The sequence below is a fragment of the Nyctereutes procyonoides genome, unplaced genomic scaffold (genome assembly GCF_905146905.1).
Source record: "Nyctereutes procyonoides isolate TBG_1078 unplaced genomic scaffold, NYPRO_anot_genome, whole genome shotgun sequence".
Lineage (NCBI taxonomy): Eukaryota > Metazoa > Chordata > Mammalia > Carnivora > Canidae > Nyctereutes > Nyctereutes procyonoides.
Window position 1 is genome coordinate 8,811,842 of NW_026575021.1, and position 27,064 is coordinate 8,838,905.

Consider the following 27,064-nt stretch of genomic DNA (forward strand, 5'->3'; position numbering starts at 1 on the left):
AAGAAACCAGTATTATGAAAATCTGAAGTGATCATCACAAGCACTAACCTAGGTCCTTTGCCAAATCACTGTGCACATGCACGTCCCATGGGCCTATAAGTACATCCAAAGTTAGATCACCTTATAATGACTTAACAAGATATGTCTTTTATGAAAAAAAAAAATCAGACTTTACTTCTATAAAAGTAAGCTTAACTTAAGAGGCATTAAAGATTCCTAGGTCTTTGTTAAGGAAACCCTATACATTTACATTTCAAGGAATATTACTGATGCTGAATCTCGCCACCAAAAATAGTGGATTTTACCAGCTTGTCAAAGTCATAGCATCAAGGAGCTGCTTGGTGCCCAAACGTGCACTTTTTTACTGAAGAATATACATTTTAGGCAAGGAACACACATTAACTTCCAAATCTAGTTACCATCCACAGACAAAAAGAGACTGTGACTTAATGAAAAGTTTAAAAAAAAAACAAAAAACAAAAAACAGAAGTCAAGTCCCTTTCGAGAGCGAAATACAAAGTGCACTTGGATTTATTTCGGTAAAAATGATCTATATACGAGATAACTGAAAACTGTAAGCCTAAGGGGCATGAGATTACTCCTAATCATGTGGGGGATACAGCAGTCTCTTAAAAAGGAAAAACTTCACCTTAATACAGGAGACATTCGGGGTTTTCTTTATGGGCCATAATGTATTCCATGTCTTTCTCTCTCTGTCTCTTAATTAATTACTTTTAAAGCACGACTTTCAGACAAGGAGGTACCCTTGCAGGTGCATTCCATACAAACTGACCATCAAGAAACAAGACGTTAGTTTTTACAGCATCAACTTTATTTAAGCTATTATTACAGAAAAGGCTGGTTTCTGAAAGAAAAGGACGGGGAGGGCATCCTACAGCCAAGGGGCAAGAAGGGACACACCAAGAGATCAGAACGGAGATGAAACGGGAGGGGAGGGGGGAGGGGAGGCGGGGCGGCCCGGAAACTCCGGCGCGGAGGAGGGGGAGGCAGGAGCCCGGCCGCCTCCGCGTGGGCTGCGAGGGGGGAGGGGGGCTGCGGGCTGTTGGGGGCGTGGCCTGCGGGGGCGTGGCCCTCGGGGGGGGGGACGTGGGTTGCGTGGGGGGCGCGTGAGCTGCGCGGGGAGGAGGGGGGCTGCGTGGAGGGGACGTGGGCTGCGTGGGGGGCGTGGGCTGCGCGGAGGGGGACGTGGGCTGCGTGGGGGGGGCCGTGAGCTGCGCGGGGGGCGGGGGGGAGGGGGAGGCAGGGAACGCGCGCGCCGCGCTCGGCCTAACTCAGGCCTAGAAGGCTCCGTAGGGAGGCCCCGGCGGCGGCGGCGTGAGGAGCGCGGGACGCCGGCCGTCTGCGGGCCGGGCCGGGCCGGGCGGCCTGAGAGAACCCGGGAGTGAGAGAAGGGACAGGAAGTTTCGTACCGCCATAGAGCCACTCTTCCTCCTCATCCCCTCCGGTCCCGCCGCTCAGCTCCGACACTAGGCGCTCGACCTCGCCGGCCGACATGGCCGCCCCGAGCACAACTTAAAGGCGGCGATCAACAGCCCCCTCCAACCCCTTCCCGGCCTCGCTGCCCGGGGGCGCGAGGGGGCCGCGAACCCGCCGGCGAGCGAACGCAGGAAGCGCGAGGCTCCAGTCCCGCAGCGGCGGCCGCGGCGTCGGAGGCTGCACACAGGACTGGCTCCCGGCGGCGGTCGGTCTGCGCACGCGCAGCAGCCCCGGCGCGGCGCGGCGCGGCGTCTTTAGGAGGCTTCGCTTCCGCGGCGCCGGGCACCTGGGCCGGGCTGCGCCTGCGCGGCGCGCTCGGCCCCCGCCCCTCGCGGGTCGCGCTCTCCGCGGGGTGTCCTGCGTCGGCCCCCGTCCGCGGCCGGTGCACCTTTGTCCTCCCGTAGCCGGGATGCTCGCTCGCTGTCGTCCACGTCGCCGCCCTCGAGCCGCGCGGGAGGGCTGGGGTCGTCCTCCACGTGGGGTCCCAGCCCGCGGGCGCAGTCGTCGCCTCGTCCTGCCGCTTCCTCCGTCGGGAAGAAAGCAGGATTCGTGCCTACGTTAGGGAAAAAGGCGGTTGTAAGGGCGCACGAAAGCCAAGCCAATGAATGAATGAATGACGCCTTCTCTTTGTTAAAGCGAGACATTTAATAATAATAATAATAATATAAAATGATATTTTGTTTGAAGCGAGACTTTGAAGTTAAGGTCGAAAACCCGCTCACCCACTACCCCCCCACCCCCGTTTGCTGTTTGCTGTGAATCCTCAAATTGTCTAAATTCACGTGTATGTGGTGCTGTCTGGGGGGAGGAAGCTGAGGTTTGCGAGTCCTAAAGGGTATGATACTCTATCGTTCTGCGGTTGCTTTTCTTTCTTTCTTTCTTTTTTTTTTAAATAATAGTGTCTTGGAGATCCTTTCCATTTTATTTTTTTTTTAATTTTTATTTATTTATGATAGTCACACAGTGAGAGAGGCAGAGGGAGAAGCAGGCTCCATGCACCGGGAGCCCGACGTGGGACTCGATCCCGGGTCTCCAGGACCGCGCCCTGGGCCAAAGGCAGGAGGTGCCAAACCGCTGCGCCACCCAGGGATCCCTCCTTTCCATTTTAGTATATGCCAGACTATATCTTTTTTTTTTTTTAAGATTTTATTTATTTATTCATGAAAGACACACAGAGAGAGGCAGAGACAGACGGAGAAGCAGGCTCCAAGCAGGGAGCCTATCAGACTATATCCATTTTTTTTTTTTTACTATATCCATTTTTAAGTGCTTCCCAATATTCCATAGCGTGGTTTTCGCCAAAGGAATATGGTTATTTCCCTAGTGATGTACATTTAGATGTACATCCACCCAGGGATCCCCAGTGAAGAGCCTTGGAAATGATTTCCTGCAGATGTGTTACAAGTATTTCTCCAAGATCCCATAAAGTCTGTGCGGTTTTGATTTTAGTAGATAATGCCACATTTTCAGGCTACTTTTGAACACCACTTTCTGGGAGAAGAGGATAGATGGGTCAAAATCGGTGTTCGGGTTCTTTACCTACCTGGTTGTGTGACCTCAGGTGGTTAACGTCTCTGCTTCAGTTTTCTCACCTGTGAAACAGGAAAGCGGAGTCTGATGATGTGAGAAATCTCTTTTGGGCCCAACGTTCTTGGACAGGACACTGGCTTTTCAACAGAAAGAAATTCATTCTAGTTTACAAATCAGTCGATGGGTTTACAGGTTTGGTCACTACATATTGTTCTTTATTGAATGATTATTGACCATCTTTAAGAACTTGGAAAACAAAGGTACAAGTAAAGCATAGTCCTTGCCCCCTGAAGAGCTCTCGAATTATTGAGGACATCAGAAGGGTCTTAGCTAACTAGCCTACAAGGGAAAAAGATGGGTGTGCTTTAACAGAAACACAAAGGTGGGTGGCCCTGGCGGCCCAGCGGTTTAGCACCACCTTCGGCCCAGGGCGTGATCCTGGAGACCCGGGATCGAGTCCCATGTCCCATGTCCGGTTCCCTGCATGGAGCCTGCTTCTCCCTCTGCCTGTGTCTCTGTGTCTCTCAAGAATAAATAAATAAAATATTAAAAAAATAGAAACACAAAGGAAACTTTTACATTCCAACAATGCCACACCATCTCCCATTATTTAAACAAATGCTATGGGAGGGACATCCCATAGCAATCTCCCATAGTAATCTCCCCTTACTTTTGAAGACTCCATTGCTCTTCTCCAGTTCTCTTATCTGTTTAGGGTAATCCCTTGCATCGTTCTAAACTCCGTTAAGGTGTAGCTGACAAAAAGTCTTTCCTGAATCTCACCTTGCCTCCTTCCATTTCTTTGTTCTATTATGAAGGGCCTACCAAGTGCCAGGGGCTCTGTAGATTCAGAAGTGAGTAGAACAAAGTCCTTCTTCTTGTGAAGCTTTCATTCTGATGAAGACAGACAATAACCATATTAATGTACAGCACAGAAGCTGTACAAGAGTAAGCAGGATAGGGGGACCTAGGGCAGAGTGATGAAGAGGGATTAGGGGCAGTTTTATTTCAAGAGGTCAAGGGAAGGGACACCTCGGTGGCTCAGCAGTTAAAGCTCCCGCCTTTGGCTCAGGGCATGATCCTGGAGACCCAGGACTGAGTCCTGCATGGGCTCCCTGCATGGAGGCTGCTTCTCCCTCTGCCTGTGTCTCTGCCTCTCTCTCTCTCTCTCTCTCTCTCTCTCTGTGTGTGTGTGTGTGTGTGTGTGTGTCTCTCATGAATAAATAAATAAAATCTTAAAAAAAAAGAGGTCAGGGAAAGAAAGCTAGTCTAATAAGGTTACATAAGAGTAAAGAGCTGAATAAAAAAAAAAAAAAGTAAGCCCTTGTGGATTTCTGGGTAAAGCCCTATCAGAACAGGAAGTGCAAAGACCCTGAGGCAGAAGCATACGTGGTGCATTCAAGGAACCCATAAGGAGCTGGAGTGGAAGGAGTGAGATAGAGGATATAGAAGAGATCAGAGTTATTGGAGGTTGGGTAGAGCAGGGCTAATCACACTCTTTTAGACTCTGCTGCCTCTATGGCATGTGTCTATCACATCCTATAGTAATTATTTGACTACATATGTGTTTCCCTAGCACTCTTCCCTAGATGGAGTTCTTCCTCAAAGCATCTCCTAACATGTCACTTATTGGTAATATGGTGCCTAACACTCAGTAGGTCTTGACCTCTCCTGACAGTAATGGAATGTAGAGTTTACATTCTGCTTAGGAGTATCATGCAGCAATCACTCACAGTCCTGCCTCTTTGTTTTTCTATGAGTCTGTAATGAAATTTGGTGGTTTCATGGAAGAACCAGCTGCCTTCTGCCGAGAATCATCTTTCTTCTTTCAGCTGCTTAAAATAAGCTTCTCTTTCAAGACACTACTTACACTGAAGACTTGATGAATATTTACTGAGGCATCAGAATTGCCTTTATGGTGGAGGTAGCATTGCAGCTAAGCTTTGAAAATAAAGATTGTCACAAGCAGGGAAGCCTATAAATCACTAATAACCACTCTGAAAAGGCCTCTTCCTTGCTTTTAAACTGAGTTCCTTGCCTGGAGGAGCTTCCTTATTAAAGAAGTCTTTATCTCCCTATTCACCATGGAAGAGTTTAAAGATAGGTAGTTCAAAGGCACTATGTAAACTTACGAACTTATCAAATTACAGTACTCCATATATTCTGATTATATTTATTTGTTTTCTGTTTTATGTGTGTATGTGTGTGTGGTTTGTTGGTTCTCAGCACACAACAACCACAACAAAACAACAAACATCAGTTTTAATGTATCCATTTCTGGGAAGTACTAAATAGATGCCTAATAGATGGTGATTAAAATGATGGCAAGCGGTAAAGATCAAACAAAAGTGCCTTGCTCAATATCTAGTAGATAGTGAGTACTCATAAATGTGTTTTGGATGAATGTGGCATTTAGGTCCAACTTTTATTTACTGCCAACTTTAGTCATGTCACTTAAATTTCAGTGTTCTTCAGTTTCTTCATCAGTAAATTGATATATTAAAACAACATATTACCCTTGCTTCCTAGAAGGATAACAAAGCTAAAAATGAAGTTTCAATGTCAAAGAACTTGACAAGTTAGAGGCAAAATGGTGGCATGCTATGGTAGGCAAAATGGTTTAGGTTTGTCCTTGAATGACCTCAATAACTATATATATATATATATATATATATATATAGAGAGAGAGAGAGAGAGAGAGAGAGAGAGTTTCCTTCCTTTCTAGTTATCTCAATGGGGAATTAAGCCCCAATTATCCATCTTCCTCTGCATTCTGACATATTTTAATATGAAATTTTATATTACTAGTTGTTTCTGGAAAATTGTGTCATCTCCTGTTCACATCTATACTGTTACATGTACTGCACATGCTTTAAAGGTTAAAACAAATTTATTTCTGTATTCACCAGATTAACTGGTATTCACCAATTAAGTGCTTAGTAAATCCTTAAGCTAAATATTGATTGTGCACATGGAGGACTTAGAAATGAGGCAAAGGGAGATATGCTTGATTTTATGAGAAATAGGAAATAATTGCTAGTTATTTTGAGCAAAGAAGTACAAATCACTTTGAAATAAGGTAAATCTGATTATTGTAAGCATGCAATTTCAGCAGGAATCCACTTGACTCCACCATAATGCCTAAAAGCAAGATTCCTGGATTCTCTTCTGTTTTCTGTCTACCCTGTCTTCTAAGGTCATTTTATCCAGTCCCATGACTTAAAAAAAATTATGTATTCATTTAAGAGAGAGAGAATCCGTGAGCAGGGGGAGAGGGAGAGGGAAAAGGAGAGAATCTCAAGCAGACTCCCCACAGAGCATGGAGCCAGACACTGGCTCCTCATAGGGCTCGATCTAAGACCCTGAGATCACAACCTGAGCTGAAACCAAGAGTCAGATGCTTAATAGACTGTGCCACCCAGGTGCCCCTAGTCCCATGACTTTTAATACTATCTATGTGATATGTGTCATTGACAGCCAATGACTCCCAATTTTCCATTTGCAGTCTCAACTTTTCCTTAAGCTCACTCCAGTGCTTCACTCATACCTCCCTTAGATATTTAATAGATATGTGAAACTCATGCCTCAAACAGAACTTATGAACTGCCCTCCCAAACCTATTCTATCCCACTTCCATACTCCCTCTTAGGGTCGATAACCATTATCCAGCATTGTTCCAGCCAAAACTCAAAGAATGACCCTTGATACCTCTCTTTCCCTTATGAGTCCCTCTCACACCCTGGAAAGCCCATTAGCAAGATCCATTAGTTCTTCCTACAAAATACATCCCAAATCTGTCTAATTCTTTCCATCTCTACTGCCATACTGCATTTCAAGTAACACAAACCTTTCCGTGGCTTCCCGTTACACAGAGTAAAATCCAAATATCCTACCACGTGACCTACAAGTCCCATCATGATCTGGGGTTGCATGTGGCCATATAGATCATGCATTGCACAACTTTAGAGGCCCTTCCACACCTCCTCATTCTTCAGCTACTTTTTGTCAACTCCTACAGTGTCATTCCCTCACGTTTTCTGTGCTTATCTCCCCCCCCCCATTTCTTCAGGCCTGCATCTCAACTCTGTATTTGCCTCTTGGCCCCCACCTTTGTTCAATTATATATATATAGATGTGTGTGTGTCTAGTATTATCACTATTCTAGCAGAAGGATGTCTTTATTCCTTCACTGAAACTGAAATTTAACTTCCCTCCAAGGACAGCACTTTTCCTGCTCTTTCCATACCAGATGCCTACCATTTCTTTTCACCCGATTGTACTGTAGAACCTGAAAATAATGTTGCCTTTTCCCTGGATTTTGGGGGTCACCGCTGGACCATTACAGTTGAAGGATTTTCCATAAAAATCTTCCTCTTTGCCAGCACTTAGCAACTTCATTTACTACCTCTACCTTTCTCTTTTCACATTCCCTCATTCACAGATACAATGTTGGGGTCTGATTCACGGTCTTCCTTTTCTCTACCACTTGACAACATGATGAGTGACTTGCACATCTTGCTTGTCTCATATTTTTTGACTTCCTACAATCTAATTATTTGGCAAACCCCATTTACTCTACTTCATCAGTCCACATTCAAGGCCATGCCCTGGATCTTATAGTATCACAAAACTATTCCTTCCTTGCACTTTAGGGGCCAACTTACTTTCTTTGACCTTAATTTCATATTATTCCCCACTTTTTTTTTTTTAGATTCAATACCATTTTTCCCTTTTCTGACACTTGCCACTGCTGTACTCTGTTCTCTTTGAAACTTGTTTCCCCCATAAGCCTACTCACTGGTTTCAATTCTTCTGCAGACCTGGAAATGTTGCTCAGAGATCCATCACTCTTATTGTCTTTCTTTCTTGTGCTCTCTTTAAGCAATCTCAAGCACATGCATTTGCAGTTGATTTCCAAATACCAGAGTTCTCTTCTGTAATCCATAATCATACATCCAACTGCTTACTAGATGTTTCCACCTGGATGTCCCACAGTACCTTCAAAATGATGAGTCTCCACACCAATTAAAACAGCTAACAGAAAACAACAAATGTTGGTGAGAATGTAGAGAAATTAGAACCCTTGTGCCCCATTGGTGGAAATCTAAAATGATACAGGAGCTATGGAAAACAGAAGGTCCTCAAGAAAATTAAAAAATAGAATTACTAGACGATCTAGCAATTTCACTTCTGGGTACATGTCCAAAAGAACTGAAAGCAGGATCTCAAAGAATTATTTGTATAGCCGTGTAACTAGCAGCACTATTCACAATAGCCAAAATGTGAAAGCAATCCAGATGTCCACTGACAGATGAATGGATAAAGAAAATGTGGTATACACAATGATATATACCATGGAATATAATTCAGCCTTAAAAAAAAGGAAGAAAATTCTGACATATGTTAGATGAACCTTGACGATATTATGCTAAGTGAAACAAGCTAGCCAGAGGGAGGGGGAAATGGTGAGTTGTTGTTAAATGGATATAAAGTTTCAGTTTCAAAATATGAAAATTCTGGAGATTGGTTGTACAACATTATGCAAATAGTTAATTTTGCTGATCCGTCCACTTAAAGATGGCCAAGATGGTAAATTTTATGTGTTATGCTACAATTAAAAACAGACAAAAACATGTCCCAAAACAGTATAGAGGTTCCTCAAAAAGTTGAAAATAGAGCTATCCTATGATCCAGCAATTGCACTACTGGGTATTTACCCCAAAGATGCAAATGTAGTGATCCAAAGGGGCACTTTCACCCCAATGTTTATAGCAGTAATGTCCATGATAGTCAACCTATGGAAAAAGCCCAAATGTCCATCGACAGATGAATGGATAAAGAAGATATGGTACAGGGATCCCTGGGTGGCCCAGCAATTTAGCGCCTGCCTTTGGCCCAGGGCGCGATCCTGGAGACCCGGGATCGAACCCCACGTCGGGCTCCCGGTGCATGGAGCCTGCTTCTCCCTCTGCCTGTGTCTCTGCCTCTCTCTCTCTCTCTCTCTCTCTGTGTGTGTGTGACTATCATAAATAAATAAAAAAATTTTAAAAAAAAGAAGATATGGTACAGATATACAATGGAATATTACTCAGCCATCAAAAAATGAAATCTTGCCATTTGCCATGACATGGATAGAACTGGAGGGCATTATGCTTAGTGAGATAAGTCAATCAAAGAAAGACAATTATCATATGATCTCATTTGTATGTGGAATTTAAGAAACAAAACAGAGGATTTTAAGGGAAGAGAGGAAAAAATAAAACAAGATGAAATCAGGGAGACAAACCATAAGAGACTCTTCTTAATCATAGGAAACAAACTGAGGGGTGCTGGAGGGCAGGGGAGGGGGGATGGGGTAACTGGGTGATAGATATTACAGAGGGACTGTGATGTAAGGATCACTGGATATTGCATAAGACAGATGAATCACTGACCTCTACCTCTGAAACCAATAACACATTATATGTTAATTCACTGGATTTAAATTTTTAAAAATGTCCTAACTGAACTCAGTACATTTATTCCCAATCCACTTTTCTTCCAGTTTTCTGAATCTCAAGGACAGCCACTTGAGCCACAGTCATCCAGGCAGAAAACTGGGTATGAATCAGAAATTCTCTCTCTGCCTCATTCTTTTTGTCAATCCAGTCATCAGGCTTTTGGGCTCCATCTTCTTAACATCTCTTTATACACCCCAAGCTCTCCAGCCCCTCTGTGGGTATCCTTATCTGTTCTCACTCTGAGTTGTTGATGTGACTGCTTTCTAAATACTCTCTCCTAAATCTTACTCATTTAAGCCACTTTTCCATTTTAATATGTTTTCCCTTAAAACTCCTAATATGAAATTATATTCACTCCTAACAATACTTTAACTATACTCCATTGGCTGCTACTTTAGAATAGAAAGTTAGACTCACTCTGATCTGGTCCCTATTTTCTAGTTACTAGCTTGTCTCAGTTTGGGCCTCTCTTCATACAATACACTCCAGCTATACTAAACTAGTTCCAGAGAACATGTTGTATGTCTCTGCACCTTTGTCCATGCTGCACTCTCTGCTTGAGCTGCCAGGAATGCTCCTCCTCATCCTGTCCACCTGGTGAACACCTGGTTTTCTTTGAAGACTACTCAAATCTCATGTCTCATATGAAACTTCTTCTGACCACTTCCCTTTTTCCTTCACTCAGTTGCTTCTGTAACATTGTATTACACTTGTTTTCTTTACATGTGTGGGTCCCTTATCTCAGATCCCTTTGAAGGCAAGACTGCGCCTTATTTCTATTTATATTCTTAATGCCAAACACAGTGTCTGCAGTATTGTACATGTTCATTAAAAGTTAAGTATATCATTTATTATATGGGTATAAATTGAAGATTTATTAAAAAAATAAATTGAAGGGATCCCTGGGTGGCTCAGCGGTTTAGCGCCGCCATCAGCCGGGGTGTGATCCTGGAGTCCCAGGATTGAGTCCCATGTCGGGCTCCCTGCATGGAGCCTACTTCTCCCTCTGCTTCTCTCTGCCTCTCTCTGTGGGTCTCTCATGAATAAATAAATAAAATCTTAAAAAAAATATATTGACGATTTATTGATCATTTAGTCAACAAACATTTATTATTCAATACTTGTGTATTTTCTAGTGTTGGAGTGACTAGGCCTCTAGTGCACAATCTTGTTGGAAAACAGGTATGTTAAAACTTACCTCATGATATGGCAAGTACTTAGCAGAGGTGAAAATTCTTCGTGGGCCAGGGAATTTATTAACCATTGTGTCCTTGGAGCCTAGGTCAGGGATTATACTTAATAAATGCTTAATAAGTAGTGGTTGAATTGAATTCAACCTGTGAAACATTCTGGGCTCAACCTGTTGACTTAATTGTGCAGGTATATAATGTTCCAGGCAGGGAGTAGGTGTAGAGAAATTGAGAAATCATGAAAGATTTTGGTGCTATTATAAGGAATCTGGCTGTATCCTGTAGGCAACTGGGCCAGGAGAGGCTTTTAAGCAGGAAAATGGTAGGGCCCCCTTAGTTCATTAGGAAGAAAACTGAATTGGAGGGAGAAGAGATGCAAAACTGGGAAATGATGGGGGTGGGGGCGGGGTGGGGAGGTCATTGCTATTGTCCAGTTGAGTGATGATGGTGGATTAAGCCAGAGATGGGCAAGGATGATGGGCCCAAGGGGCTGGATTCCAGGATTTTTGATTCAGATCAAGATTTAGTGCCAGTAAGACGAGGGAAGGAGGATGGAGAAAGTGAAAACGAGGCCAGTAGGTTTTTCATGAGGCTCGAGCTCTGTAACATACATAGGAGACAACGATCCAGAAACTACAAAACACCACACTTGTGTTTTTTTCATCCTCTCTGGTGTCCCTTAGTTTAGCTGGGCAAAGCGACTTTTAGGGTGCAAGGAAAATGCCAAACTTCGCGTTGGCTTTTTTTTTTTTCTTCTGAGATTTCCCAAGACACGGGGAGGGACCACCGGAGCCTGGAGGGACAGGAAAGGGAGGAGAGCGGCGGGCGGGCGGGCGGGCGGGCGGGCGGTTCACAGACCTCGCCCCACGACCCCGGAGCCCCGCCCACCGCCTCTCCTCGCCGCCCAATCACGCTCCGCCGCGTCATCAGCGCGCGCCGACCCGGGCCGAGCCCGAGCCGCACCACGTGTACCGTGTTGACTGTCAAAGCGTCCCGGAGCCCGGTTCCCGGAAGCGGTGAGCCCCGACGCTGCGAACCCCGAACCATGAGCGCCCCGGGCGTGCTGTCGTTCACCCAGCAAGGCTGGGAGCAGGTGCTGGCCAAAGTGAAACGCGCGCTCGTCTACCTGGACGCCGCCTGCGCCGAGAGCCTGCACTGGGGCTGCGGGGCGTCGCGGCTGCTGGAGGCGGTGGGAGGCCCGGCGTGTCACCTGCGGGAGTTCGAGCCCGCGGCGGTGGGCGGGGGCGCCGAGCAGCCCAAGGCCGTGTTCGTGCTGAGCTGCCTGCTGAAGGGCCGGACCGTGGAGACCCTCCGGGAGATCGTCGGCCGCAGTCGCTTCCAGTACTGCGTGGTGGTCACCGCCGTGAGCCACGCTGCCCACCTCACCGCTAATCACGTGCCGGCGGCTGCAGCGGCCGAGCTGGAGGGGCAGCCGGTGTTCGAGCAGCTGGAGGAGAAGCTGTGTGAGTGGATGGGCAACATGAACTACACGGCCGAGGTGCTGCACGTCCCGCTGTGGCTCGCCCCCGTGGCGCCCCACCTTGCCTTGACCCCGGCCTTTGCTTCCCTCTTCCCGCTCCTGCCCCGGGATGTGCATCTCCTCAACAGGGCTCGTCCAGACAAGAGGAGGCTAGGAAGCCTGAGCGAGGTGGATGCCGCCGCCCTGCCCCCCGAGCTGCTTCTGCAGATCAGGTGCCTGGTGTCAGGCCTCAGTTCTCTGTGTGAACATTTGGGGGTGCGGGAGGAGTGTTTTGCTGTAGGTTCCCTCAGCCGGATCATCGCCGCGGATCTGGCTAGTTACGCCCCTGCCAAGAACAGGAGGAAGACCGCCGCCGGCAGGGCCTCAGTGGTCTTTGTGGACAGGACTCTGGATCTCACGGGTAAGTGGGGCTGCTGTAGGTCTTCCGAACCTCTCCCCGGGGTGCTGGCACTTTCACTGATTCAGCATTTATTCTATCTTTTAAAATATTTTTTTACATTTTTTATTTATTCATGATAGACGACAGAGGAGAGAGAGAGAGAGGCAGAGACACAGGCAGAGGGAGAAGCAGGCTCCATGCAGGGAGCCCAACGCAGGATCCCGGGATTGCAGGATCACAGCCCAGGCCAAAGGCAGGCGCTAAACCGCTGAGCCCCCCAGGGATCCCCTCAGCATTTAGTCTATTGACCTCTTACTCTGTCAGGCTGAGGATACAGAGATGAACTAGACGGACACAATCCGGATCGCACAGAGTTTTCCATCTAGGGGGGAATACAGGCGAGCAAATCAGCAATTACAGTCAAATTGTTGAATGCATCTTTAACATGCACTGTTTTGTTTCACAACTACATCTAACCAAAGATACTGGGGGAAATTATGCTGACATTGAGGAGAACTGTACACCTGGGAACCTTTTAGAAATGTGCAGTCGCCAAGACTCACAGCAATCCTCCATAAGAAGGCTCTGATTTGTTGGAGAGAGTTGTTGACGGGTGAACCAGTGGAAGGAAAACTGTGCAACAAAACATGAAATTATCGTAGGTAGTTTAGTTTTAGGTTTCTTTATTTTAATTTTATTTATTTATTCATGAAAGACACAGAGAGAGAGAGAGAGGCCGAGACACAGGCAGAGGGAGAAACAGGCTCCATGCAGGGAGTCCGACATGGGACTCGATCCCGGGTCTCCAGGATCACGCCCTGGGCCGACGGCAGATGCTAAACCACTGAGCCACCCGGGCTGCCCAGTGTTAGGTTTCTTTAAGTGAGTGTTAATAAATAAACTTGAAGTATTACCAGAAATTGAGATTAAATCCAATCGTAGAAAATATTTTCAGATGTTCGCTTATTTATTCTTAGCTGTTACTCTATTGAGGATTGGATAGATGATGTCAAATTTTAATAACGTTCAGTTATTTATGTGCAGAGAAAACAAGGGTAACCCTGAAAATAGGTGAACAGAAAACACTTTCTGATAGTGACATGTGCATATGTTCAAAGGTCACATTTACTGTTCCCTGATTAGGTAGATACAGTGTTGCTAGCAGTATGGTTTGGCCACACCCATATTCAGGGGTCATGGTCAGGAAACTGATCTTAGTAAATATTCTCCTTAGTAGGTCAGGAAAAAAGTGGAATGAAGTCACAAAAACCACAATAGCTGTATTTGAGTTTTTGACTTTATAAGACTAAGTTTTAGATCATAAAATAGAAAGTAAGCTAAGTGGTAATACTGTGATGTAAGCTTAATGATGTGACCATAAAAATAGTCCGTCATTGTGATTTAAGTACGAGTAAAAATCATAACATCTCAGAACTCTTAGAGGACTAAAAAGCACCCGAGGAGTTTATGCTTGCTGAATTTTTGAGTGTGCGGCATATACTGTTTCTACTTCTACTTTCTTAGGCCCCAAATATGACATTGTTTCATAATTAATCAAAGTCACATAGTGTTGTGCCCCTCCTCCACCCCTCTGATTTTGGCTGGGCAGACTTTAACGTCCCTGCCCTCCAGCATCATGGTAACAGCCCTTGTAAGTCTTAGGCATGTTTTCCTTGTATATGACTCTTGAAAATATAAGCCATCAGAAAACGTTCATATCTTCCTATCACCAAATTACCCAGCCTTTGTACATCTGTACCCACATATTTTTCTTTCCTTCCTTTGTATTAAGAAGAGATGTACTGTCCCTGCTACTATCAAATGCCAAATTCTTCACTTTTCCAGACAAGGTCCTCTCCCTTTTCACTTGTCTCATAGATTTACTTTTGTCACATACCCTCCCTTGTTTCTAGATCTTCATTGGAAAAAATCTTTTTTACTGGATTTTCCTGGTCAGCATACAAACGGAATGTAACATCTCCTCTCTTAACACCTCATGCTCCTCCAACTTGTTCTATTTTTTTTTTTTTTTTTTTTTTGCTCCATTTTACAACAAACTTGAAAGAGTCGTCCATACTTGCTCTCTGTACAGCAATTTCCTCTTTCAGGATCACGAATGGCCTCCATGTTGCCAAATCCAATGTTCAGTTATCAGGATTCATTTTAATCTCAAAGCAGCATTTGATACAGCAGAGTAGAGGATACAAAGAATTAAAAGTAATAAAAAATATTAAAAGATGCACAAAAGATGCACAGATAAATCCAGTTTCTTGTGTAACCCCATCAGAATGTAAATCTGACATGTCATTTGCTTGTTCACAGTCCTCCCTCAGCCTTCCATCGTACCTACTGTCAAATCCAAATTCCTTACCATTGTTTTCAAGGCCATACATGACCTGCCTATGTGTACCTTTCCTACCTCATCTTCCACTAATCTCCCCTCACACGTTATTTTCCCACCACACTGGCCACCTCACCAAATATGTCCCAGCCTCAGACCCTTTGGTGTTCTGCAGCTCAGCTTGGAATGTTCTTCCTTCAGGTATCTACACGGCTTTCTTGTTCACTTCCTTTAAATCTGTGCTCAGGTTTTTGCTTATCAGACAAGCCTTCTGGGACCTCCTTTAGCTACTCTGTAACCCTCATTGGGAGTCGTTTGTTCCTGGGGTCCTAGTAATTTATAAATTGAAGTCTTTTTAATGGATACCTTTTGAATAATCACTCAAATTATATTCCAGGTGAGCAGATTAATGATTCATTTGTGTCACAGTTGTTTCAACATAGTGCCATGTTAGTAATATTCGGGGCTGATTTGGTACATAGCTGTGTTGTAAAACCTACTTTTTAATCATTAAAATTCTTCTGTATTAATGAGTAAAGGGAAATTACTTATTGGGCCCACAAGCCACTGAATACTGTTGCTTAGTGTAGAAGAGGAGAGTGCTGGTGTGGACACAGCTGGTCCTCCAGAGTTGCTAAAGGTACTGAGGCAGCGAGGGAGGTTGTGATGATTGTGGAGATGTGGCATTTGTCCTCTCCTCCAAGGTGGTAGGGAGGTAGGTGTGTTGGTGGCCTTATTATTGTCTTGGGTGCTCTCTGTCTTTGGTCCAGACTCTGGTGATCAGGAACATACCTGATCAAAAAAAAAAAAAAAAGCAACAACAACAAAAAAAAACCCTCACTGTTTTTTCTGATATGTCTTGAATGTAACAAGCATAAGGAGCTGTGAGTCATAACAATAAGTTTGATGGAGAAATTGTTACAAGAGTTTGGTGTGGAGTCTTATGACAAACTGTGACTTAGATTAGTGCATTGTTTAGCCAGTGATACTGCAGCATACAAAAGATTACACCAACAATTTCTAAAAATTAAAAGCTGATTTGAAAATTATTGGAAAGACTCGAATGGTTTGAATTTCAATTTAAATTACTTGACAGTTTAATATAGAGATCAAAGGGAAATACATTTTTTAGATTTTGATTTAGGTGTTCATTTCCGTAAACATATATTAACTTTTACTATTAGTTGTTAAGTATTTTGGAAAACATCCTTGATATTTACCACTAGAAGGTTTGTAGGCTTATATGTCTTCTAGATGTAAAATTAGCACTACCAAAAATAACCTCCAATAATTCGTAGATATCCAACATTCTTTAACATCCTGCTTATAGTACAGACAAGTTTCTTTCTCATCTTTTTGTCATTATCGTTGATGAAAGTAACATTAATTTGTCTAATAAGTTGGTTTATTATTTTCAGTAAATATTTATTGAAGGCCTACTGTGTGCCAAGCATTGATACAGGTTTAGGGAAACAGTGATGAACAAGATAGGCTATTTCCTTGCTCTCCTGAAACAGTTGATAAGCTCTCAACACCTAAAAATATAGGAAGTTTGTTGTAATTATGTGAGAAGTAAATAGTCGCTGATGTCTGTTTGCAGTGATATTGGTTTACGTGTCCCAACCACTTAGAAGCTTGTGTCTCTGCAGAGTGCATCAGGCATGTTTGCACAGGAGATTTAAGTACAACATTCTTTTTTTTTTTTTTAGATTTTATTTATTTATTCATGAGAGAGACAGGCAGAGAGAGAAGTAGGCTCCATGCAGGGAGCCCAATGCGGGACTTGATCCCGGGACCCCAGGATTACGTCCTGGGCCAAAGGCAGGCACTAAATCGTTAAGCCACCCAGGGATCCCCTAAGTACAACATTCTATGGACTGTTCTGGCTGCTGATTTGTTTCAGGGGAGAATTAAAAAGGTAGATATGATTTATTAATCTTTCAAAGGTTTGAGTCTGGTTTCCTTTCCATTCTTTTTTGGCCCTTAGGATTGACTAGAATGCTTCAAGTTCAAAATCAAAAGATAGGGGGATGTCTGGGTGGGTCAATGATTGAGCGTCTGCCTTCAGCTCAGTGCGCGATCCTGGAGTCCTGGGATCGAGTTCTGCGTTGGTCTCCCCATAGGGAGCCTGGTTCTCCCTCTGCGTATATCTCTGCCTCTCTCTGTGTCTCTCATGAATAAATATATAAAAATTTAAAAAATTCAAAAGATAGAAGGTGGCAGTAACTCTGGGAATTTAATTTCCTCCCCTGGTTCCATTCTGAATTTTAGTTTCATGTAAACTTTTAAGTCAAATCCACTCAATTAAAGATTAACTTTCAGTGCAAAGGGTAATTCGTATTCCTGAGATTATGATACACTGATGCATTTATATTTGCTTTAAGGTATGTATATGATTTGTTAAAGTACTGAAATTCGAGACTATTAATAGCTAATATATGAGAGCATATTACTTTTCTTAGCCATCAACATATCTAAGCTTTTTTAATTTTCAAAATTTTTCTGTGAGGTAGTATGATTATCCCCATTTTACAGATGAGGAAACAGAGAAATTGAGGAATTAAGTAACTTGCCCAAAATCATGCAGCTAGTAAATGGTAGTCAGGATTTGAATGTTGGCAGCTTACTCCAAAACCTATGTTCATAACCCATCTCATATATGTTACTATAGAAAAATGTTTGAGAAGCCTTGTCCTGGACAAGTATAGATGCTGCTGCTAGGTTGTCCAGAAGCTAGCGGCTTTAAAGACTAAACACAGTTGTTGGGCCCTGGTGCTGCTCTAGTGTTCAGAAAAGTGACTTACTCTTCCCTCAATCTGATTTTCCACCCCCCAAAAATTATCAACTAATATCTTCATCTTAGTGTTCAGTGGATACTGTTTAAAATAAACGTAAGTGTGAGAAATGATTGAGAAGCCTTTCAAGGCTCTGATTAGATGGCTAGTGTTAGGTCCAGGCTAGTATAGTTTCAAGTCCTGGCTTAATTACTTACTTGCTGTTTGATCTTCATTGAACCTTTTTTTTTTTTTTAAAGATTTTATTTATTCATAAGACATAAGTAGAGAGAGGCAGAGACATAGGCAGGGGGAGAAGCAGGCTCCCTCTGAGGAGCCTGATGAGGGATTTGATCCTGGGTTCCCAGGATCACGACCTGAGCCAAAGGCAGATGCTCATGCACTGAGCCACCCAAAGGTAGATAGATGCCTTTGCATTGAGCCTTTTGAGGGTTTTCTCATTTGTGAACAGGGTTAGATAATGACCTTAAATTACTGTTGGAAGGATACAAAATCATTCATTCATTCACTGAATATATAACTAATACAGTGGGTAAGATTAAAGAATGACAAGGTTTCCATTTTAGTTGGGGAAGGCCTTTCTGAGGATGTGACATTTTAGCAGAGATGGAAAGAAGAGAGGAAGCAGGCCATAAAGCTGTCTTGGTGTAGAACATACAGTCCGAGCGGCAGGCGCAAAGGATTTGAGGTGGGAATATGTTTGACAGGTTCGAGGAACAGGAGGAGGCCAGTGTGGGTCCCTTCAGCTTGCCTTGGGAGGAGATGAAGTTGCAGAGATAGGCAGAGGCCATGTACCATAGGGCAAAGTAAGGACTATATAAAAGCCAAAGTATGATCAGAACCTTGGGGAGTTCTGAGCTGTGATGTTACATGATCAGACTTCTGTTACATGGAATCCTACATGGAAGGAGGCAGAGGATTGAGGTAGATCCTCAATGTATGGTAGCTGCAACTACTATCTAGGTTGGGTAACAAGCATGACTGGTTAGTTACGAAGTCTTAGCTCTGCCTCTTTCTAGTCATAAGTCCTTGAGCCACTGTCTAACATATAGGTCTCAGTCTCGTGATCTATAAAATCAAGATACCCGACAGGGTTGTTGAGAAGATAATATAAGTTAACACAGCTAGCTCCTAAAACAGTGCCTGGTATATAGTGGGCACCGGAAAATAAATGTTTCTTAATTAATCAATGGTATGCATTTGAAATTACTTAAGTTTTATTACTTCAGATATGTTTTCTCTCTAAGATTAAGAGCGTACATACGAGAATGATTTGCTGTACACATAACCCAGAAGAAATCTTTTACCTGACCTCTCACCTGCCACTAAAGGAAATGAGAGTTGGTTAGAATTAACCATTTGTCAGGAACTCTGTTCTGTCATACTTGAGAAAAAAAAATAAGAAGCAGCAGAATAAGTGAGATTCCTCCTAACTGATCCTGCAAGATAGCTCCATGTTTTGGTTACCTGGGGAAGGTGTGAAGAATGATGCAGATGATACCTATAATCGATAAATGTTTATTGATCGACTCTCACGTGCAGGTTCTGTGCTAGGTGATAGTGACATAAAGCTTCCCTACTCACGTCCTGGGGACGGGAAGCCTTGGCTCAGCTGAAGCTGATTAAAAATGTAGACTCTCAGGCCTCTTTGCAGACTTAAAATCAACCTGTACTTTAACAACATCTCTAGGTGATTTAAATGAATAATAAAGTTTGAGAAGCTCTGATGTAAAGAGCAATCAAGGCTCTTGTCCATGAGGAATTCAGAGTTAAATGAAGCACAAAGTTCAGCAAATTAGAGTATGAATGATAAATGCCTTCATAGGGTTTAGGTACAAAATTCTCCTTTAAGGGGTGACCGTTACTAGACCAGTGGTTCTCAACCCGGTTTCACATTTGCACCACTCCAGAAAGCCTGGTTCTTAAAAATGGGTTTGGGCAGAGACTAGTATCAGCATTCTTTTAAAAGGTCCCTGTATGTGCAAAAATGTAAAAAGGAGCATAGGTTGTTCTGGGAATTCCTTTTAGATCATTTTTTTATTAGGGTTTCAGGTGCATAAAGGTTGGGATGAAATAGGGATTGGCAAGGGATGAGGAAGGGTGATGGAGATAATGAGGAAGGAAGTTGGGGCCATGTTTCAAAAGCCTTAAATTTCATGCTCAGTGAGGAGTCATAACAAATTTTTAGGCAGGCAAACTGCATGCACACATTTCCTGTTGAATGAGTTCTCTGGTGGGCAATGTGGTGGATAGATTTATTGATTCCAAAGTGGGAACTGAGAGATGAGTCAGACTCTGATGGGATGGGTTTGTTGCTGTTGTTTTACTTGCTTCCCCCCCCAGTCCAGTTTATTAAAGCATAATTTACATATAGTAACATTTATCATTTTTAGCACAAAATTTTGTCAAACAACATAGTTGTGAAACCAAAACCCATAATCAAGACATTGTGGAGATCAATCAGAAGGCTATTGTAATATCTAGGTGGGAAATGATGTGAGTTTAAAACTTTTGGTGGGAATGCAAGCTGGAACAGCCTCTCTGGTAAATGGTATGGAAGTTCCTCAAGAAGTTAAAAATAAAACTACCTTATGACCCAGTAATCACACTACTAGGTATTTGCCACAATGGTACAAATGTAGTGATCTGAAGGGGCACCTGCACCCCAGTGTTCATAGCATCATGTTCACAATAGCCAAACTGTGGAAAGAGCCCAGATGTCCATCGAGAGATGAATGGATAAAGAAAATGTGGTAGATAGTAGATATATACAATGGAATATTACTCAGCCATCAGAAAGGATGAATACTTAGCATTTACGTGGACATGGGTGGAACTGGAGGATATACTGAGTGAAGAATGCTGATTGTATTTTGATAGGGATTGCATTAAATTTGTGGATTGCTTTGGGTAGTACAGGTATTTTACCAGTAATTGTTCTTCCAATCCATAAACATGGAATGTTTTTCCATTTCTTTGTGTCTTCTTCAATTTCCTTTGCAAGTGTTCTGTAGTTTTCAGAGTATAGATCTTTTACCTCTTTGATTAGATTTACAACTAGATATCTTATGATTTTTGGTAGAATTGTAAATGGGATTGATTTCTTGACTTCTCTTTCTGCTGCTTCATTATTAGTGTATATGAATACAACAGGCTTCTGTACATTGATTTTGTATTCCACAGCTTCGCCGAATTAGCAAAATTAGAAATTTTTTTTGGTGAAGTCTTTTGGGTTTTCTACAGCGTATCCTATCATTTGCAGATAGTGAAGTTTGACTTCTTTCTTGGTGATTTGGATGCATTTTATTTCTTTTTGTTATCTGATTGATGAAGCTAGGACTTCCAGTACTGTGTTAATGAGAGTGGACATCCCTGTCTTATTCCTGATTGTAGAGAAAAAGCTCTTGGTTTTTCCCCATTGAGGATAATATTAGTATGGGTCTTCTTTATATGGCCTTTATGATGTTGAGGTATGTGCCCTCTATCCATACTTTGTTGAGGGATTTGAATGGATGCTGTATTTTGTCAAATGCTTTTTCTGTGTCTATTGAGAGGATCATATGGTTCTTGTCCTTTCTTTTATTAACGTGGTGCATCACATTGATTGATTTGTAAATTTTGAACCACTCCTGCAACCCAGGAATAAATCCCACTTGATTGTGGTGAATATAACTCTTTTAATGTATTGTTGGATTCCATTTGTTACTTTGTTGAGTATTTTTGCATCCATGTTCATCAGGGATATTGGCTTGTAATTGTCTTGTTTAGTAGGGTCTTTGTCTGGTTTTGAAATCAAGGTAATGCTGGCCTCATAGAATGAGTTTGGAAGTTTTCCTTACATTTCTATTTTTTGGAACTGTTTGAGAAGAATAGGTATTAACTTTTCTTTAAATGTCTGATAGAATTACCCTGGGAAGCCATCTGGGCTGGACTTTTGTTTGTTGGGAAATTTTTGATTACTGATTCAATTTTTTGCTGGTTATGGGTAATGCTCAAGTTTTCTATTTCTTCCTGTTTCAGTTTTGGCAATTTGTAAGTTTCTAAGAATTTATCTATTTTTTTCAGATGCCCAGATTATTTGTTGGCATATAATTTTTCATAATATTCTCCAGTAATTGTTTGTATTTCTGTGGTGCTGGTTGTGATCTCTCCTCTTTCATTCATGACTTTATTTGTTTAGGTCCTTTCTCTTTTATTTTTGATAAGTCTGGGGAAGGGTTAATAAGTTTTATTCTTCCAAAGAATCAGCTCTTAGTTTCATTGAGCTGTTCTATTGTTTTTTTGCTTATTTCTATATTATTTCTTTCTTTCTTTCTTTTTTTTTTAAGATTTTGTTTATTTATTCATGATAGAGAGAGAGAGAGAGAGAGAGAGAGAGAGAGAGACAGAGACCTAGGCAGAGGGAGAGGCAGGTTCCATGCTGGGAGCCCGATGTGGGACTCAATCCTGGGACTGTAGGACCCTGCCCTGGGCCAAAGGCAGGTGCTAAACTGCTGAGCCACCCAGGGATCCCCTATATCATTTATTTCTGCTGTAATCTTTATTATTTCTCTTCTTATGGTGGCGTTTGCCTTTATTTGTTGTTCTTCTTTTAGCCCTTCTTGTGTAAGATCAGGCTGTGTATTTAAGACTTTTCTTGATTCTTGAGATAGGCCTGTATTACTATACACTTCCTTCTTAGGACTGCCTTTGCTGCATCCCAAAGGTTTTGGGCTGTCATGTTTTCATTTTCATTTGCTTCTATGTATTTTTTTAAAATTTCTTCTTTAATTTCCTGGTTAACCCATTCATTCTTCAGTAGGATATTCTTTAACTCCATCTATTTGTGGTCTTTCCAATTTTTTTTTTCGTGGTTGACATCAAGTTTCATAGTGTTGTGGTCTAAGAGTATGTGTGGTATAATCTCAATCTTTTTGTACTTGTTGAGGCCTGATTTGTGACCCAGTATGTGATCTACTCTGCAGATTGTTCCATGTATACTCGAAAAGAATGTATGTTCTGGTGCTTTAGAATGAAATGTTCTATGTGTATCTGTTAGATCCATTTGGTTCAGTGTGTCATTCAAAGCCATTATTTCCTTGTTGATCTTCTGCTTAGATTATTTGTCTGTTGCTGTAAGTGAAGTGCTAAAGTCCCCTACTATTGTTGTATTATTACCAAATATATATTTATATATTTGAGGTATAGATTAGTTCTTGTTGGATAGACTCTTTAATTATGATATAGTGTCTTTTTTCATCTCTTGTAACAGTCTTTGGTTTAAAATCTGGTTTTTCTGGTATGACTAAGGCTACTCTTTCTTTTGATGTATGTTAGCATGATAGATGATTCTTCATCTTCTAACTTTCAATCTACAGGTGTGTTTAGGTCTAAAATGAGCCTCTTGTAGGCAGCATATTGATGGGTCTTTTTTTTTTAATCCATTCTGATAACCCTATGTCTTTAGATTGGAGCATTTAGTCCATTTACATTCAGAGTGATTATTAATAGATCTGAATTTAGTGCCATTGTGTTACTTGTAAAGTTGATGATTCTGGTGTTCTTTGTTCCTTTTTCTGGTCTTTGTTGCTTTTGCTTTTTTTTCCCATTCAAAGAGAACCCTTTGATATTTTTTACAGGGCTAGTTTAGTGGTCATGAACGCCTTTAGTTTTTGTCTGGGAAACTATTTTTCCTTCTATTCTGAATGATAGCCTTGCTGGATAGAGTATTCTTGGTTGCACATTTTTCCCATTCAGCACATTGAATATATCATGTCACTGCCTTCTGGCATGTCAAGTTCTGTGGAAAGAACTGCTGTTAACCTGATTCATATTCCCTTGTAGGTCAAGGACATTTTTCCCTTGCTGTTTTCAGGATTTTTCCTTGGGTATTTTGTAAGTTTTAATAAGATATATCTTGGTGTTGGCTGGCCTTTGTTGATTCTTATGGGAGTTCTCTTTTGCCTCTTGGATTTTGATGTCTGTTTCCTTCCCCAAATTAGGGAAGTTTTCAGCTATAATTTGCTCAAATTAACCTTCTACCCCCTTTCCCTTGCTTCTCCTTTTGGGACTCTTATGATATGAATGTTATTATGCTTTATGGAGTCACTGAATTCCCTAAGTCTACATTCGTGAACCAATACTTTTTCCTTTCCCTCTTGTTTTCAGCTTCATTATATTTCATAATTTTATCTTCTATAATACTGTTGTTCCTCTACTTCGTACATCCATGTTGTCATTATATCTAGTCAGTTTTGCATCTTGGTTATAGCATTTTTTGTTTCAGCCTGCCTAGTTTTTAATTTTTTTAAAATCTCTACAGTAAGGGATTCTCTAGTGTCTCTTATGTTTTTTTTTTCAAGCCCAGCTAGCATCCTTGTGACTGTTGTTTTAAAATCTGTTTTTTTTTTTAAATCTGTTTTTAATTATATCTGTTTTGATTAGATCCCTGGCCATGACCTCTTCTTGTACTTTCTTTTGGAGTGAAGTCCTCCATCTTATCACTTTTTCTGGGTCATTGTGAGTGAGTGTGTGTGTGTGTGTGTGTGTGTGTGTTAGGAAAGCCTGTTATAGTTCCTGTTCCTGAGAGTAATGGCTATATTAAGAGGAGGCCCTTTACTGTCCAGAGCCTGGTGCTTCAGAAAAATTTTTTAAAAATTTTATTTATTTATTCATGAGACACACAGAGAGAGGGAGAGAGAGAGGCAGAGACACAGGCAGAGGGAGAAGCAGGCTCCATGCAGGGAGCCCGACAAGGGACTGGATCCCGGCTTTCCAGGATCACGCCCTGGGCCGAAGGCAGGCGCCAAACCTCTGAGCCTCCATCCCGGGTCTCCAGGATCACGCCCTGGGCCGAAGGCAGGGGCAAACCGCTGAGCCACCCAGGGATCCCCAGGAAGTGTTTCAAATGTATACTCTGCTGTTGTGTTTTGATTGCCTTTACCCTCAGGTCAGTCCTCTGAAGAGTTTCTCCTTGCCTGCAGTGGGGAGTGTTTGGACCTTGTCCTTTGTGTGGCATTTTAACCAGGTGTGCTTTGATCTGTTTGTTAAAATAAGCCTGATCCTATTTCTACTAGAGCTCAAGCTCTAGCACCCTGTCATCAGTGGACTTGGTTTGTGCAGGGAGTTTGTGCTGGCCTTCTGGGGATGGGTATGCTCCGCTGGTTCTCAGGCTGACTTGCCCTAGTAAAGATGCACCTGCAGAGCACAGGAAGTGCGGGACCTGGTGTCAGTGGCTCCAGCCTCCGCTGGGCACACTGTGTTGTTCACTGAGATCTGTCAGTGCTGATGGGGGTGGAGGAGATGCACAAGTCTCTCATTCCCCGAGCAGAGCAGGGAGTTCACGCCCACCACTATTCAGGAAGCCCTCACAAAAGAGCAAATAATCTCCCCTCTTATGCCCTTGGCTTCTGTCAGTTACCTGACTTTATCCTACCTGTGTCTGGGCTATCTGTCTGCTAGGCAGCACTCCTGTGCTTTATTTCAGGCATGTTGCTGGATTTCCAAACTCCAAATTTTAGATACCCACTGCTGTGTGCCCCTGGGCTGATCTTCTGAGGGAAGGTCTTGCCATGCTGCGGGTAGTGCTAGTTTGTCCCAGGAAAAGCAGTCACATGATCACACAGGGGCTCAGAGTTTATGGTAAAGTGCAGCAAAAAGCCTGCACTAAGCTTTGCTGCCTTCAGGAGGTGTTTCTGATTCTATGCTACTAAATGGGGCAGGTGTTTGGCACCTGCCAGCTCTTTTGTCCCCTGAGAAGTCATGCTACCTCTCCCAAATGGCTCCAAGAAGGGAAACCTTCTCTTTCAGTGGGACCCAGGGGATCCTCAAAGCACATTGTCTGCTCCCAGGTGGCCTCTGCCCTCCTTCCCCATGGGAGCACCGTGATGCCCACCAGCCTCCACTTGGCAGTGGCTCCGACTGCTTAAACTTCAGACTTTGAGCTCCACTGCTTGTAAAAACTTGTGATAATGGGTTGCTCTAGTTTTCTCAGTCAGTGGTTTCGGGGAAGTATTTCTTCTGTGCAATCTCCTGCACAATGCTTTCTATTTCTCTCTCTTGCTCTTGCTGTCTCTTCACTTCATGATCAAGGATCCCTCCTCTCCGTAGTACCCATGAGTCTTTTCTCTCCGGAATCACCTCTCTGTAACTCGTATCTTCTACATTGTGACTTTTCTCCCTCCAGTCCTGCAGTTTGTTCTCTCAGCATTCTGATCAGTTTCTTGGGTGTTTGAATGATTTGGGTCCCCTACTGCTCTGCCATCTTAACTCCTATTCTGTTTTTCCAAATATATATATATATATATATATATATATATATAAAATTTTAGTTCCAGTATACTTACTATATGATATTGAGGGCTCCAAGATTCTTGCTGCTCATGTTACTCTATATGAGTAGGGGCAAGTGAAGATTTTACCTGCCTTATGATATACATATACATATGTATATGATGATATTACCTGCCTTATGATATACATATACATATGTATATGATGATATACATATATACATATACATTCACATATAATCCACAAAGTAATGGAGGATTGGTGTTTTTCTCATACTGTTAACAAGTTTAGCTCTTGAAGTAATTGACTTAGGATTTCAAATCTTGAGGTTCAAAGATATTTAGGTGTCATTTGGACCAACTCTGAGTTTTAGCTTGGTAAAATAGCACCACATTTAATGAATTTATGTCAGATCACATGATGAACTAGTGGAGGACAGGACCACTAGGACCCATGTCTTCAGTTTCTTTTTCCTATACCCCTCTTGGAAAAGATGACATTGGCAAATAAACCATTCTCTGGCCATACTAGAATTACTGTTGGCCAAAATAACTGAGTTCTGGTTGACTCCCACTCTTGAGTCTTCAAATAATATTTTAAAATTTCTCTAGTAAAGGAAAAATTAAGCTCTCTGAAAATTTGACTGTGATACAAATTTCAGCATTTTATTCATTTCATAAAATAATCTGAAGTTATGAAATTGAGAGACCCAGAATTCTTAGTCTATGTTTGAGTCATTTAAATGGCACTAATTAATTTAAAAATGAATATTAAACCCTTTACCCTTTAAAAAAAAAACAACCCTCTAAAGCCAGAGATAGGAGAAACTGTATTCAGAAGAGCAAGACACTTAGATGAAAGCCCATACCTGCTTTATCTGTCATTATCAAACATGATAACCATATATATCCTTTTGATTAAATCTAAGAAGTTGAATAATTGTGTTCATGAAAATTTAGCATTTTGTTAATTCTTTGATATAGTAATAGAAACAGTTCCTGATGGAATGTTAAATTATTTTTCCAGTTAGGTAAGTCTTATATACTCCTTCTAGAAGATATTGGGAGAAAATGAAGTTTTT

General features: G+C 42.3%; 2 protein-coding genes across 20 annotated transcripts in view; one reads left to right on the plus strand and one right to left on the minus strand.

The window, feature by feature from the left end:
* Positions 1 to 1,744, minus strand: part of FIP1L1 (factor interacting with PAPOLA and CPSF1) — a 72,363-nt gene extending 70,619 nt beyond the window's left edge. For 4 of the 17 annotated variants that reach the window (XM_055341114.1, XM_055341095.1, XM_055341028.1 and 1 more), the window contains exons 1-2: positions 1,431 to 1,743; positions 49 to 93 (exon numbers count right to left, since the gene is read on the minus strand). In XM_055341114.1, coding sequence (XP_055197089.1) covers positions 49 to 93; positions 1,431 to 1,515 — 130 coding nt within the window. In that variant the 5' untranslated portion in view covers positions 1,516 to 1,743. Of the gene's footprint in view, positions 1 to 48; positions 94 to 1,430 lie in introns of all 17 variants that reach the window. The other 13 variants (XM_055341119.1, XM_055341105.1, XM_055341039.1 and 10 more) reach the window with 6 other exon arrangements.
* A 9,926-nt stretch (positions 1,745 to 11,670) lies between these two features.
* The window catches only part of SCFD2 (sec1 family domain containing 2), a 417,410-nt gene continuing 402,016 nt past the window's right edge, over positions 11,671 to 27,064 (plus strand). For 2 of the 3 annotated variants that reach the window (XR_008666596.1, XM_055341439.1), the window contains exon 1: positions 11,673 to 12,597. Coding sequence is in view for 2 of the 3 variants with exons in the window: in XM_055341439.1 (XP_055197414.1) it covers positions 11,763 to 12,597 (835 nt within the window). In the remaining variant the exon portion in view is untranslated. Of the gene's footprint in view, positions 12,598 to 27,064 lie in introns of all 3 variants that reach the window. The other variant, XM_055341440.1, reaches the window with a different exon arrangement.